Source organism: Myotis brandtii, unplaced genomic scaffold, assembly GCF_000412655.1.
Source record: "Myotis brandtii unplaced genomic scaffold, ASM41265v1 scaffold348, whole genome shotgun sequence".
Lineage (NCBI taxonomy): Eukaryota > Metazoa > Chordata > Mammalia > Chiroptera > Vespertilionidae > Myotis > Myotis brandtii.
This window is the reverse complement of record NW_005363397.1, coordinates 138,234-152,428: the sequence shown is the minus strand read 5'-3', so window position 1 is coordinate 152,428 and position 14,195 is coordinate 138,234. Positions and strand designations below refer to the sequence as shown.

General features: G+C 37.8%; 1 protein-coding gene across 1 annotated transcript in view; it reads right to left on the bottom strand.

Moving 5' to 3' along the window:
* The window catches only part of CFTR (cystic fibrosis transmembrane conductance regulator (ATP-binding cassette sub-family C, member 7)), a 195,095-nt gene that overhangs the window by 102,163 nt on the left and 78,737 nt on the right, over nt 1-14,195 (bottom strand). Inside the window, exon 11 of the mRNA XM_005871579.2 lies at nt 12,391-12,582. Coding sequence (XP_005871641.1) covers nt 12,391-12,582 — 192 coding nt within the window. The remainder of the gene's footprint in view (nt 1-12,390; nt 12,583-14,195) is intronic.

Sequence of the window (14,195 nt, the reverse complement as noted above, 5' to 3'; positions counted from 1 at the left end):
AGGGAGAGAGAGAGAGAGAGAGAGAGAGAGAGAGAGAGAGATCAAAGAAAGGGGGGAGTATTACATTTAATGGTCCTGTGTGATTTTGCAATATTTGGTAAGTGCATTTGAACTTCCTGTGACTTTGTAGATAGGCAAATGCCATAAACCTTGTTTTATGGCTGCCTTATCACTCTTTAGAATAACCTTGACAATACAGCTATTTGTGGTAAGAGAGGAGGGAGAAAAGCTGGGTTGGGACAACATGAACTTTAGAGGTTGTGCCATTCAATAAAGCATGTCTTTCATAGTAAATCATTAGAAAGTTAATGCCATTGTTATTAATGCTTAATAATTACTAAACACTGTACTGTGCTTTATGTATAAGAAAATGGGCAAGAAGGAGGGAGAAGAAGAGTGTTGGGGGGAACAGAGGGAAGGAAAGGAGAGAATGTGAGAAAGCCAGGAGAGTACTGGGAAGAGAGAGAAAGAATGAATTAACCATTTTTGCACATAGCTGTTGTAAATGTGGATGTGTTATCTTAAAAGACCTATGTACCTCTGTCTGATATATATTCACAGAGGTTAATTTCTAGAGCAGGAAAGATACATGAATGAATTCATCAATTAAAAATTGGAGTTCTCTTTTATTAGGAAAGATAATTTGTTGACCTAAGTCACACATGATTACAAAGAGCTAGATATGGAAATATATATTAAATATTGGCTAAAGATTAATCCTTGCTAGAAGTATAAGGAGATCTTATTGTCAACTTAGAAAACAAAAGCTCTTCCTTCACTGAGCTTTGGCACTGACCAAATTACAGCAGAAAACTTAAATTCCAATATCATTTTACTAGTCCCAACAAAAGTACAAAAAAACACTATTATAATGAATATTACAGTTTTTGACACCAATATTAAAGTATTATTGAATATTCATACACATACACACATATATAGTTTTATGTATGAACTTGTGAAAATATATGTAATTCTGTTAATACCCTTTGACTTTTAGTGTTTATCTATATGTGTATAGGTCTGTAATTGTATCTGAAAACTAATAACAAGCATTTTTAAAGGAAGAACTGTAAAATTCAGTGATTTAAGATGTCTTTAGGTAAATGTCCCCAAGGAAGTAAAGGCAAAAAAGAAATTTGAAACAAAGACTTTTCTTTGTCTTATTCTGGTTCTACATTAAACTTATTCAACTATAGATTTCTGGACTCCAGATTTCAAATTCTCCAGAAAAAAATCTAGTTTTTGAAAGCTCACTAGATGATTTTGATTCAGTTGGTCTAAGAATTGGCATTTAAGAAGCTACTAATTCCTTAACTATCTCTTCTAGGTCTACCCACCCAAGATGCTGGGAGAAATCCAATCCGTGAAAAAGCACTCTGTTCTCAGTACTTCATTGGCACATACAGTGTTATCTTGCAGTTGATCCTGCTCTGGAGTTCCTAACATACCACCCAGTTCTTAGTAAGTAGCCTTCTGCTTTGTAATCAGATCCGTAGGAAATGGGATTCAATTTTCACTCACCCAGTATCTCTGAAGTAATCCTACCCTGGTCCTTATTTTCTCACCACCAATGGCTCAATGTGCCCTGAGCAGGTTTCCTCACCTGTGCTGACTGCCCACCCTCTAAGACTTCATATTTTAAATTTGAGGTTATGAGGCCTGAAGGAGAGAGGAAAAGGGAAAGATAATTTGGGAGAAGATCAAGGAAGAAATTTCCCAACTTAATTAAATTTTAAGTGTGTAAGCATAGATGACTTCCCTAAGATATACTTATTTGGAATTGTGGTAGCTTAATATATCATATACATATATAAATATCCTGAAAATACTTTTTAAAACTAAGCCATGGAATTCTCAATGCTATTAGTTCACAAATCTTTGTTATCATTATCTTCTCTTCTACAAATAGCTGATTTCTAACTTCGATGGCTTAATAATACTATTACAATAATAGTGAGATTAACTTAAAGTGAGCAATGTTCAATGGATAAGTCATTAGAGTCTACAATAGAGTTTCTTTTCTAATAGGTAACATCTCTATTAGTATATTGCTAAAAGGACAAAGAGTCAGAAGATTTGGATTCTATTGCTGATGCTGTCAATTTTGAGGATCTTAAACAAGTTTCTTCAATTTTCATATTTTATTCTTTAAGATGTGAAGAATTTCATAAACTTCTAAACACAACATCTTTGTTACCCCTCTCCAGTTTGCGTATTGTGCTAGATCAGTGGTTCTCAACCTTCCTAATGCCACGACCCTTTAATACAGTTCCTCATGTTGTGGTGACCCCCAACCATAACATTACTTTCGTTGCTACTTCATAACTGTAATTTTGCTACTGTTATGAATCGTAATGTAAATATCTGATATGCAGGATGTATTTTCATTGTTACAAATTGAACATAATTAAAGCATAGTGATTAATCACAAAAACAATATGTAATTATATATGTGTTTTCCGATGGTCTTAGGCAACCCCTGTGAAAGGGTCGTTCGACCCCCAAAGGGGTCGCGACCCACAGGTTGAGAACCGCTGTGCTAGATAAAGCTACCTAAGACAGTTTTGATTAAGCCACTTTCCCAATAAAGAAAAGCTACCGTGGACCCATTTGCTCTCCCCCCAGGATACTTTTCTGCTCCCACTCAGCATCATGCTCCCTGACTCCTCTGCAGCCCACGTGCTGTAGGAGAACTGGATTGTACCAGTTCTATGAAATGTGAAAGTCAAGTAGAGCACTTCTGTCTTTCCGCATCCTTTGGCTACCATGATCTGACTGTCCCCTGGCAGTTCAGCTCTCACCCTGTACCCCTTCCAGTCTTGCTGCATTACCTCGAGCTCCCACAAACGTACCATGTTGTCTCTTGGCTCCAGGCTCATTTTATTCTCCATGTCAGCCACATGCAACTGACTGTAGATCTTTGAATATACAATGTTCCCTCTGGGCTCCAGGCCTTATATATTCTGTTCTCTTTCTGGAATGTTCTCTCTCCCTAATCTTCACTCAAATGATTCTTACTCATTTGCCATCTCTTACCTTAGGTGTCACTTCCTCCAGGAATACCTTGTCTGACCTTCTAAATCCAGATTAAGTGTCCCTACTCTGTACTCTCATATAAGGATCTTGTATTGACCAATATCATAGAATGTATCAAACTGCACTGGTTCTCATTTGTTCATCTCCAATAGAATAAAAACTCTTCGAGGACAGGGATTTTTGTCTTGTTTATTAATAATTCCAAGAATATGGCAAAGTCCCTAGTTCAATGTTTGCACTCACAAATATTTATTAAATAAATATATTTAAATGCCTTTTACACCAAATTATCTGTAAGTCAAAAGTTCATTGCAGATAGGCACCCCTGTTATACCTGCAGACAGCATACAGAGTGCCCAACACAGTACCGTGTCCATGGTAGAAACTTCACAAATATTTGTTGAAATCATTTTCTTTAATTTATAAAATTTGAATCAAGGGTAATTAAACCTTCTAAATAAAAATTAGGTATTGCAGTTTTGGTTTTTCAACATATTAATGATAATACAATGGTCATTTCAAAGACTATTTTGTTTAGAGAGCACTTACTGTACACTCCTAGTTTTTAGAAAAGAAAAAAAAGTTTCCCTTCCTGGAAAGGTTATTATGAACAATACCAAGTTCTAAGGTTCTATTAAGATATAAGTGTAAAACCTTCTCTTGATCTTGTTTAGTTAGCCATCACAAAACAAGATGGGAAACTCCAAGAATGCAGGGTCCAGAATCTCAGTTCTTCCAGAGGGATGAAACACCAGGCATGTATGTAATGATACAGCATGCCTTTTACCTTTGGAAAACAATGAATTTTTTGTTGTTTCTTTTTTTATATATAAAGGTATGGCTTAAATACCTTAATTTCATTATCTATTCATGAACTAGCTGGATCCAGTTATAATTAAATTTTTATGCTACTGTTCTGTTGACTTGCCCAAACTTACTAAGAGACAATCTGAGGTCTATTTTGGTTTTAGAAATGTAAGAGCTCTCATTTGTTAATAATTAGTTCCAGAATTATAATTTTAATTCCTGAAACCTATTTCATACTTTTAGAATTTAGCACACATTCCTTTTGACTGCAAACTCTAGGCAAAGTTGTCACTAGATAACTAGAAAGTGAAAATTCAAAGTGCTTAGCACAGCCTTGCTGATGTGCTTACTCAATCAACGTTAGCTACTATTTATTTTTCAAATTAAGTGAAATAACAGTTTTGTTCAGGAAACACCATGTTATTTCTACTGAGTTCCAGTTCAATAGTCTCATAAAATAACTGCACTTGCTTCATATTACAGTAAATGGAAGGTAATCCTTTCAAACTTAATTACCTACCAGTAGCAAATTACAGGTGGTTCAGGTACAGTCACTTAGTGTGGTTTATTCTGGTTTAGGGGACATAGTTCAATGAGTTTCAAATATTTGTATTAGATGTCCATTGTCTTGGCTACTATTGAATGCAAATGTTAATTCCTATGGCACCTTTTTATTTACAGATCTCCCAACTGAACAGTCCTGAATTTTCCTGCAATGGTAGACTGAGCATCTAAAGCACTGGTTCTCAACCTTCCTAATGCCGCGACCCTTTAATACAGTTCCTCATGTTGTGGTGACCCCCAATTTCATTGTTACAAATTGAACATAATTAAAGCATAGTGATTAATCACAAAAACAATATGTAATTATATATGTGTTTTCCAATGGTCTTAGGCGACCCCTGTGAAAAGGTCATTCGACCCCCAAAGGGATCGCGACCCACAGGTTGAGAACCGCTGATCTAAAGGTTAAACCCCCATTCAATGCAGGTTATTTTGGCCAGATCTGGAAATCCAGAGGTCAAAATTTAAATTAAATTAATTCATCTTGTAGTATCTGTATGATGGAATGTATTTTCCAGAACAGGCATCAACTTATTTCTTTTCTTGCTTCCCTCCCAAGTTTTTCATACTTCTTGCCAATATCCCTCCTAAGTTTTTTTTTCTTTTAGTAACTTCTTGCCAACTTCCCTCCCAATTTTTTCTCCTACTGTCTTAAATAGGAAACCCGCCAAGCAGAGGTGAAATAGACAACACAAACAGATTTCAGTTCTTCAACTAACACAGTAAATGCTTTTATTACAATGCCTATGTAGTGACTGACATGACAAATAATGTGCCCATTTTGTGGTTACAAAAAGGATCTCAACAACTTTGTGGAAACCAAATACATATCCTAAGCCCCTGACCTCTTCTCAAGCCCCCGCCTCTCATCATGCACTATTATAAAAGCTAATTACTTCTCCAAACCCAGGTACTTTCATAAGAGACTAACTGGCTGAATAAAAGCAGTCTAAATAACTGTTATTCAAACACTGGCCTGCCTAGAATTTTCTTGCTGTCAGCTATGGGGTTGTGTGTTAGGATGAGGAATCGTTGAAGTGCAAAAGAGGTAATATTCTGGGAATAAAAAAGGCAAGAGAACAGTGAAGTCAATCACTCTTTCAATAAGAAAATATGGTTATAATCTCCTAAAGAGATAAGTAAGTTAACAAAGGCCTAATTATATTGATTTCTCTTTTTAAGCTAGCAAAATCTCCAATGCTAGTTATCAAAGTTACAAAGATTTAGGATTCTAAGGATAGTCTGAGTATGTGGAAAGAAAGAAAAAAAAGGGAGGATAAGTTAATAGGCACAGGGCTATAAAATGGTATTTAAAAAATAATGATCAACTTGCCTAGGAATCCATTCTATTGTCATCTAGATCCAAAGTAGGATATATAAAAGAAGAGGACTGAAGGGGAAGAAACTGAACATGACTTGCTCACTCACGTTTGCACATCACAAGTTATTCTGGCAGCACGGAACTCTCTCCGTGCCCTTCCCTGTGATAACGTCTTGGAGCTGTCCCACTGAGTGAATAGTTTTCAACAAACTGAAATCAGAAAACTATGTGAAATATGTTGAGTGTTTCTTCCTCTCCAAGCACATGTACATCTACCTGCCTACTCCTATGACACCAGGCATCGTTACACACGCAAGTGCTTTGTACATATTAGAGCTGAACAAAAACACAAAAACTAGGAAGAAAATATTCCATTCTCATCTCCAGTTCCAAATCTAGGTGTAGTACATGAAGACAGAGATCAACTTTGGCAGTCAAAATGAAAACATTGCATCAGGAATATTTGCATTTGGTGATAGGGGCCACATACAGAATGTGAAGGATTCTTTTGCTGGCAACAGCCGTAGGTACTTCATGTTTCTATGCTCAGAACTCTGCCACATTTAAAAAAATAAAGCTTTCATTTGGGGAGGTTCTCACTGGCCTTTTTCAAAGATGTGAACACTCGCTTAACAATAATCACAACAAAAATACAAAAATTGGAAATTCTAAAGTCACTGAAAATAGAAAAAGCTTGATTTGACTGTGAACTTAGTCGAGCACTTCTGATTACTTTTATTTGTCACTCCCAGCAATAATATGCTGTCATGTAATTGTCTCCTCAAACTTTTAGACTGTGAGGCTCAGAAAAGAACATTTTCTGAGTAAAATTCCTGCAACTGAAACGCCTACTTCCAAATAATTCTGAAATAGTTATTGGATAAGAATTTACCCTTCTGCACATCAATGTGCTAGGTGAAGTATGCCAAAATAAATGTTTTAGCATGGCTGTTCTCAATGAATTCACCATGTAGTCTGGTAGATAACAACACATGAAACATTCAGGAAAGAGAAGAGAACAGCATATAGTAATGTACTCATTATATTCACTACAGTTGCCAGTTTAAAGTACAGGAATTTTAGGAACTGCTGAGTAATTTTGCCTATTATGAGATGCTTAAAAGGTCTAAATCAGCTGCAAAAGTCAGCAGGACAGATAACAGCAGGAGCTCAGGGGTAGCTAGAAAAGAAAAGCTAAGTGGCTTACTTGATATCTTAAAAAATGGAGGTCATCATCGTTATTAATAATTTTTGTTGGAGCCCATTAGTGGTGGTCTCCGCGGACACTTGGCTAGTGAGACCTGTGCTCCTTCTGCCTTAATGAGATAGCTCAGTTCTCTGTGGCTCAGCTCCACGTCCTCCTTTCCCAAACCCACAGCATTCCTACCAGCCCCTCTTTCCAATATCTGTTATGCAAGAAATCCTTAATGTTAAACCCATTTCTCTTCTCTTCTAATCTCTTGAGGAAACAAACTCACTCTTCTCTGAAGGCCCATTTTTCCTGATGGCCTTTCCTATAAATGCAAATATTAAGTATATGAATATGACTTTCCTTATATGCTTAACTTTTCTCCTTGTGTCCATCATAATCATGATCTGGATTACTTCCATGTCTTGGATCTATTTTGTTCATCTGATATGTTTTCTATAGCTTTTTACAATGTCCCTCCTTCTAGCCAGAGTAGCAAATACTACTACTACTACTACTAAGAATAATAATACCTTCTATGTGCTGGAATCATACAGAAAACCCTACAAAGTGGGCAATATTATCCCTATACTACAGAGGACAAAACTCAGTATTCAGCAAAGGTAAGTAACTTTCTTTAGTAACCCAGTTCTGTCAGATTTCAAAATCTATGTTCTTTCTGCTATCCCACAAAGCTTCAAATTATGTCCACCTTAATTCTGCACCTCATGCCACACCCAAAGTGATATAGCTCACATACAAAGCTGATTGCATTATTCCCCTAATTAAAGCTTTCCAAGACCAAATTCTTGAGACCAATGTACAAGGCTCCCAAGACATGGCCCTCCAGCTTCTTTCTTCCCCACCACTGTCCCCAGTTATACTCTGGTTCGGTCAAGAGGCTTGTGGTTCCCTGTACTGAACAAATCGCTTTATGTTCTGTTTTCCTGCTCACACATTTCATCTGTCCAGAACTCCTTTTCCATCTTTATTCATCCTTCAACTTGTCCACTTTTGTAAGAAAGCTTCCCTGAATGGTCCAAGCATGTGTAAAGCCCTCAACCGGGCTTTCATACTGCCCTGAGAGTACCTCTATCCCAACACTTTTGATATTATATTGAAAATAGAGGCCCAGTGCATGAAATTCATGTGGGGAGGGGGGTGTCCCACAGCCCAGCCTGCATCCTCTCCAATCTGAGACCCCTCGAGGGATGTCCCACTACCTGTTTAGGCCCAAACCCACTGGAATCAGGCCTAAACGGGCAGTCGGACATCCCTCTCACAATCCAGGACTGCTGGCTCCCAACCAATCACCTGCCTGCCTGCCTGATTGGCCCTAACTGCTTCTGCCTGCCAGCCTGATCACCCCCTAACCGCTCCCCTGCCAGCCTGATCAATGCCTAACTGCTCCCCTGCTGGCCCAATTGCCCCTAAATGCCCTTCCCTGCCAGCCCGGTCACCCCTAACTGCTCTCCCCTGCTGGCCTGCTCACCCCCAACTGCCCTCCCCTGTAGGCCTGGTTCCCCCCAACTTCCCTCCCCTGCAGGCCTGATTGCCCCCAACTGCCCTCCCTTTTAGGCCTGGTCCCTCCCAACTGCCCTCCCTTTCAGGCCTGATCGCACACAACTGCCCTCTCCTGCCAGCCATCTTGTGGCAGCCATCTTGTGTCCACATAGAGGTGGCCATCTTGTGTGTTGGGGTGATGGTCAATTTGCATATTACCTCTTTATTAGATAGGATAGTCTCTTTATGTATGGTCTCCTCTAGCCAGCCTATTAGTTCTTTGAGGAAAGGGATAGCAAAGTTTTCACCTTGTATCCCCTTGCTCCCACCAGTGAACAGTGTCTGGCAGAAGGTAACCACCAAGTACTGCTTTGGCGTCTGAAAGGAACATAGAAAATGGAATCACCTTGTCCCATTGCCACGTTCTGGAGCTTGGAACCAAAGCCTACATTCCAAATCCTCAGGATCTTAGGCCACCTGTTTTCTTCCACAGAATACTCCAGCTTTTGTTGATTGGGTCACGAGACCAGCTACCATATTTATAGACGACCACTTTTATAATTTCCTCTTATAACTACTTTTGTCAACTTCAAAATTCATGCTGATGACTTTTCATGGCTTTTTGGCTTCATGGTTCTCCTTCTTAATTACACCAACCTCTACCTTGTTTCCACTGTAGTCAATCAATAACAAGAACTAACTCTCAGACACATTAACGTATGTAATGCTCTCTAGCAGTATGCTCCACCTCAAAAGATAGAACAGACTGATGGTTGCCAGAGGAGAGGGGGGTTAAGGGACTGGGTAAAAAAGGTGAAGGGATTAAGAAGTATAAATAGCAGTTACAAAATAGTCACAGAGATGTAAAGTACAGCATAGGGAATATAGTCAATAATGTAATAACCAAGTATAGTCCCAGATAGGTACTGGAAATATCAGGGGAACACTGTAAAGTATATGATTGTCTAATCACTATGTTGTACACATGAAACTAATATAAAATAAGACTGAATGTAAACTAGAATTGAGAAATAAAAATTTTAAAATAAAAATTACTCGGAGAAAAAAAGATGGTAGAAATGAGCTACTAGTCACTGAATGGTTAATTTGCACTAGATACTCGATTAGGCACCTTATATGTATTTCATTTTCTTTTCTCAGTAATCTAGTGACCATTTTACTCATCAATCTCCCAATTCTTCCCATCAACTTAACCTTCTCTCTAATGGAATCTCTAATAAAAAAAAATGACTACGAGGCCATAGTTTTTACCCTTGTCACCACTGGAATTCCAGAATGAACCATTCCATTGGAAGGCGTTAGTCTTGAGCTTCCTCTGGCGGTTACTTTTTACATTAGGCAGACATGATTCCCACACTTCCTCCTTTGCACCTAAAGAAATGCCTCTTTCTTTTTCTATTAGATTCCATTCTTTATTGACACGTCTCTTTCTCTACTAGCCCATGAACCTCTGAAGTATATGGATCTAGTTTTATTTACAGTTTCATAAAACACAGCAAGACTCAGTAAATGCTTTCAAAATAAAGATATTATCTTCTTGAAGTTTAAAAGTTTATCCAAGCACAAAAGACCTTTATATTGTATGATTCTATTTATGTAAACTATCCAATACAGAAAAATTTTAGAGACTGAATATTGCTTAAGGCTGGGTGGAGGAGGTAAGAAGAAATAAAAATTTATTGCAAACGGTTTCTTTTAAAGGGTTTGAGAAATATGATGATGTTGGTGCAGCCACTATGGAAAACAATATGGAATTTACTCAAAAAATGTACAATGGGACTACTGTTTGACCCAGTGATCTCACTTCTAGGAATATATCCTAAGAAGCTCTAAACACCAATCAGAAAGGATATGCACCCCTATGTTCATAGCAGCACTATTTACAATAGCTAAGATCTGGAAACAGTCCAAGTGCCCAACAGTAGATGAGTGGATGAAAAAGCTGTGGTATGTTTATACAATGGAATAGTATGCAGCTGTGAACACGGGTTTCTTACCCTTTGCAACAGCAGGGATGGACCTGGAAAATATTATGCTGAATGAAATAAGCCAGTCAGAGACAGACAAATATCACATGATTCTACTTATAAGTGGAACCTAATGAACATAATAAAATGACAAGCAAAATAGGTCTCAAGGCATGGAATAGATTGACATATCTCAGGGAGTGTGGGGGTGAGTGGGGAGACAGGAAGAGATTAACCAAAGACTTATATACCCATATGTATAACAAATTGTCAAAGACAACAGTATGGTGAAGGCCTAGGGTGGGGCAGGGGCTGGGAAGAGGAGGGTAAAGGGGGGGGGGCAGGAATTGGACAACATCTGTAATACTGTCAACCATATGAAGAAAAAAAAGAAAATGTGGTGATGGCTGTAAAGCCATGTGAATATAGTAAAAAACTGAATTATACACTTTAAAATAATTTTAATGCTGGCCATGGAATCAGAAAAAAAAATCAATAATATGATCTTCCTCTTACCCTCTTTCTTTCATTATTTTAACAATTTTATGGAGATATTAGTGGCCCAGTGCAAAATATAAGCCTACCAGAAACTTCCAACACCTTTCCACTAATAAATAAAAAAGTCCCATCATTTATCTGGCAAGGCACTACCACTCCTACATCCCAGTCCCCTCCTAGATAAATATGTGTGTTACCTAGAAACACTCAGACTTTTTATAATAAATCTACTGAGTGTTCCAACCTCTAGGTTGTGAAATACAACTCCTGGAAGAAGGGCTTTTGAGGAATGAAGAATATCTTCTTCAAAGTAAATCCAATACTTTTTCAGGAGAGCTCTAATTTTCATTATGCTTTCAGAGTGTATGAAAAATAAGAGATGGGACTTTTAAAAACTGTTGAGTGAATCATTATATACATAGAGAGCCATTTATACAAACAAGTAGCCCTCTATTATAAAAATTGCAGTTCTAGCTATTCTGCAATTAGCCGTGGTCTATTTTCCATGCACTGTATTTTGTTTTATTTTATTCACACTGCAATTTTTTTCATTAATGGCTACAAAGTAATCAACTAGTATCGAATGCCATCTATCATTCTGAAAACCTCATAATGATATATATATTCTCTGTAATCATTTACATCAATAATTATTGAAGCTTCCATCATACAATTTGTGTATCAAACAGCACGAGATCCACATACTGATTTCACTTGAAATGCTTTCAATGCAGATTTAGCCCATTCCCCAATATTGTTATGAAATGAGTCAATAGCATCATCTTCATTTAGCTAGAGATTATGTTGAAGGCTAAACAAAAGATAAAATCACAATTTTATCTCTAATTCTCTACAGGCAGGACAACGCTCATTCCATTAGACTATGATTTAATTAAAATTATTAAAATCCTCTTACATAATTTTGAAATATCTTTTTAAAAAGCATGCAATTGAAGACATTTTCTCATTAATGAGTGAACAAAATTCTCATCATTTCATAAAGAGTTTTTTTCTAACTAAGCAAGTCTATCATTTTAAAAATAAAGTATATCTTCTTTATGTTTTTGTAAGTTTCTTAAAACAAGGTTCAGCCCAGCCTGTGTGCTCAGTGGTTGAGCGTTAACCCATGAACCAAGAGGTCATGGTTCAATTCCGGTCAGGGTGCATGCCTGGGTTTGTGGGCTCGACCCCCAGTAAAGGGAGTGCAGAAGGCAGCCAATTGATGATGTTTCTCTCTCTCATTGATGTTTCTATCTCTCTATCCCTCTCCCTTCCCCTCTCTCTAAAAATCAATAAAAACATATTAAAAAAAAATAAGGTTCACATATTTTCTTAATTGACTTACTCAAAGTTCTTTACCTATAGTGATAACTTGATTAACATATATAGACTGACTGATCAAACAGGGAGCTAATATATGTCATTTAGGTAGTTTGAAGGTCTCATATGCATAATCAGAAATTTTTCACATAATTACTTACCTCTTCTAGTTGGCATGCTTTGATGACACTCCTATATCTATACTCATCATAAGAAACACCAAAGATAATGTTTTCTTTAATGGTGCCAGGCATGATCCATGAAAACTGAGAGCAGAATGAAATTCTTCCACTGTGCTTAATTTTACCCTCAGAAGGCTGCAGTTCTCCCATAATCATCATCAGAAGTGAGGTCTAGAAATGAAACCATTATTAAGTTAAATCATTTGATCAAATCACTCTCAAGATGCTCTTACCACAAACTGTCATCCTAAGTAGAGCTATCTATTCTAATTTTAAAAGATTCCAATTTTAAAAGATTATAATTATTCATTCAATTCAAAATTTATTAAGCACTTCCTATTGGGGAAGTGAAATAAAAAAACTGAAGACCTAAGATGAAACAAAAAGTTATTATCTATAATAATAAAAGCATAATATGCAAATCAGCCGAAAGACCGGACAGCAGAACAACCGTCCGGGCAACTGTCCGGACAACCATCTGGACGACCATGCTATGACACATACTGGCACCAGGCCAGCCAAGGTGGGTGTGATGTGATTGGTTGGGGGGCCCACCATCACCCCATGATCACCCCGCAGAAGGAGGCCCAGGCCACTGGGGCGATCAATTGGAGGGCTTCGTGATCGCCCCAAAGAGAGAGGCCCAGGCCACCCTCTGCGGGGCAATTGATTGGGGGGCTCCACGGAACCGGGGAACTGGGGTGTGTGGCAGCGGATGTGGGCAGCGCCAGGCTAAGGAGGGTGCGGGCTGGGGGTAGGGCCGTGAGGCAGCCGGGGCCAAGATGGCCCCAGCAGCCAGGGCTGCGAAGGCCTACCCTTGCACGAATTTTGTGCATCAGGCCTCTAGTTAGAAATATAACCACTAGAAAAAAACACACCTAACTTGGGATGCCCTTAGCCTCACACCGTTGGCCCCTTTCTCTCCCACACCCACTAACCCATGCCTTTCCTCTAAAATTCAACAGATTGTTCCATATTTCTATGTCTTGGAACTATTTTGTTCATCTGTTTATTTTGTTCATTAGATTCCACATATGTGTAAGATCATGTGAAATATTTTTTCTAATGGGATGTCTGTATGTTACCTTTTGATTTTAAGATCACTTTATTTAGAGAGAGATTATTCCTTTGTGTGATATAAATTGCATATATTTACTTTAGTGTGACATTTTTTACTTCTGTTTTCCATGTACAAGTGATTCATTTTGTTGGTGTGTTGTTGTTTACTAAGTGACTAATAGCTTTTATTTTATGGCTTATGGACCTTGAGTTATAGAAAGGCTTTCTTTCTCCATGGTATTTTTTTCTTTTTCTTTAGGCATCCTCCAACGTTTACTTTAAGCATTTTATAGTCTTATATTTGTACTTGTTCTTTGATCTATTTCAAATTCATCAGGTGTATGATGTGAGATATGGATACAATTTTTTGTTTGCTCTCCAGGTGGCTGTGCAGTTGTCCAACACCATTTTTTGAATAGCCCAACTTTCTTCACTGTCAAATACTAATTCCCTTATGCATTTGGATCTACTTTTGTAGCTTTAATTTTACTCTACTGGTTCATCTGTTTATTTATGTACCAGTAATTCAACTTGGACCACTATAATTTAATATAATATCAATATCATTAAATTATACCATTTCCAGGTTAAACATACAAATATATATAGACATACGTACTTATATATTTACTAGAGGCCCGGTGCACAAAATTTGTGCACTTCGGGTGGGTCTCTCAGCCCAGCCTGTGTCCTCTCTCAGTCTGGGACCCCTCAGGGGATGTCCA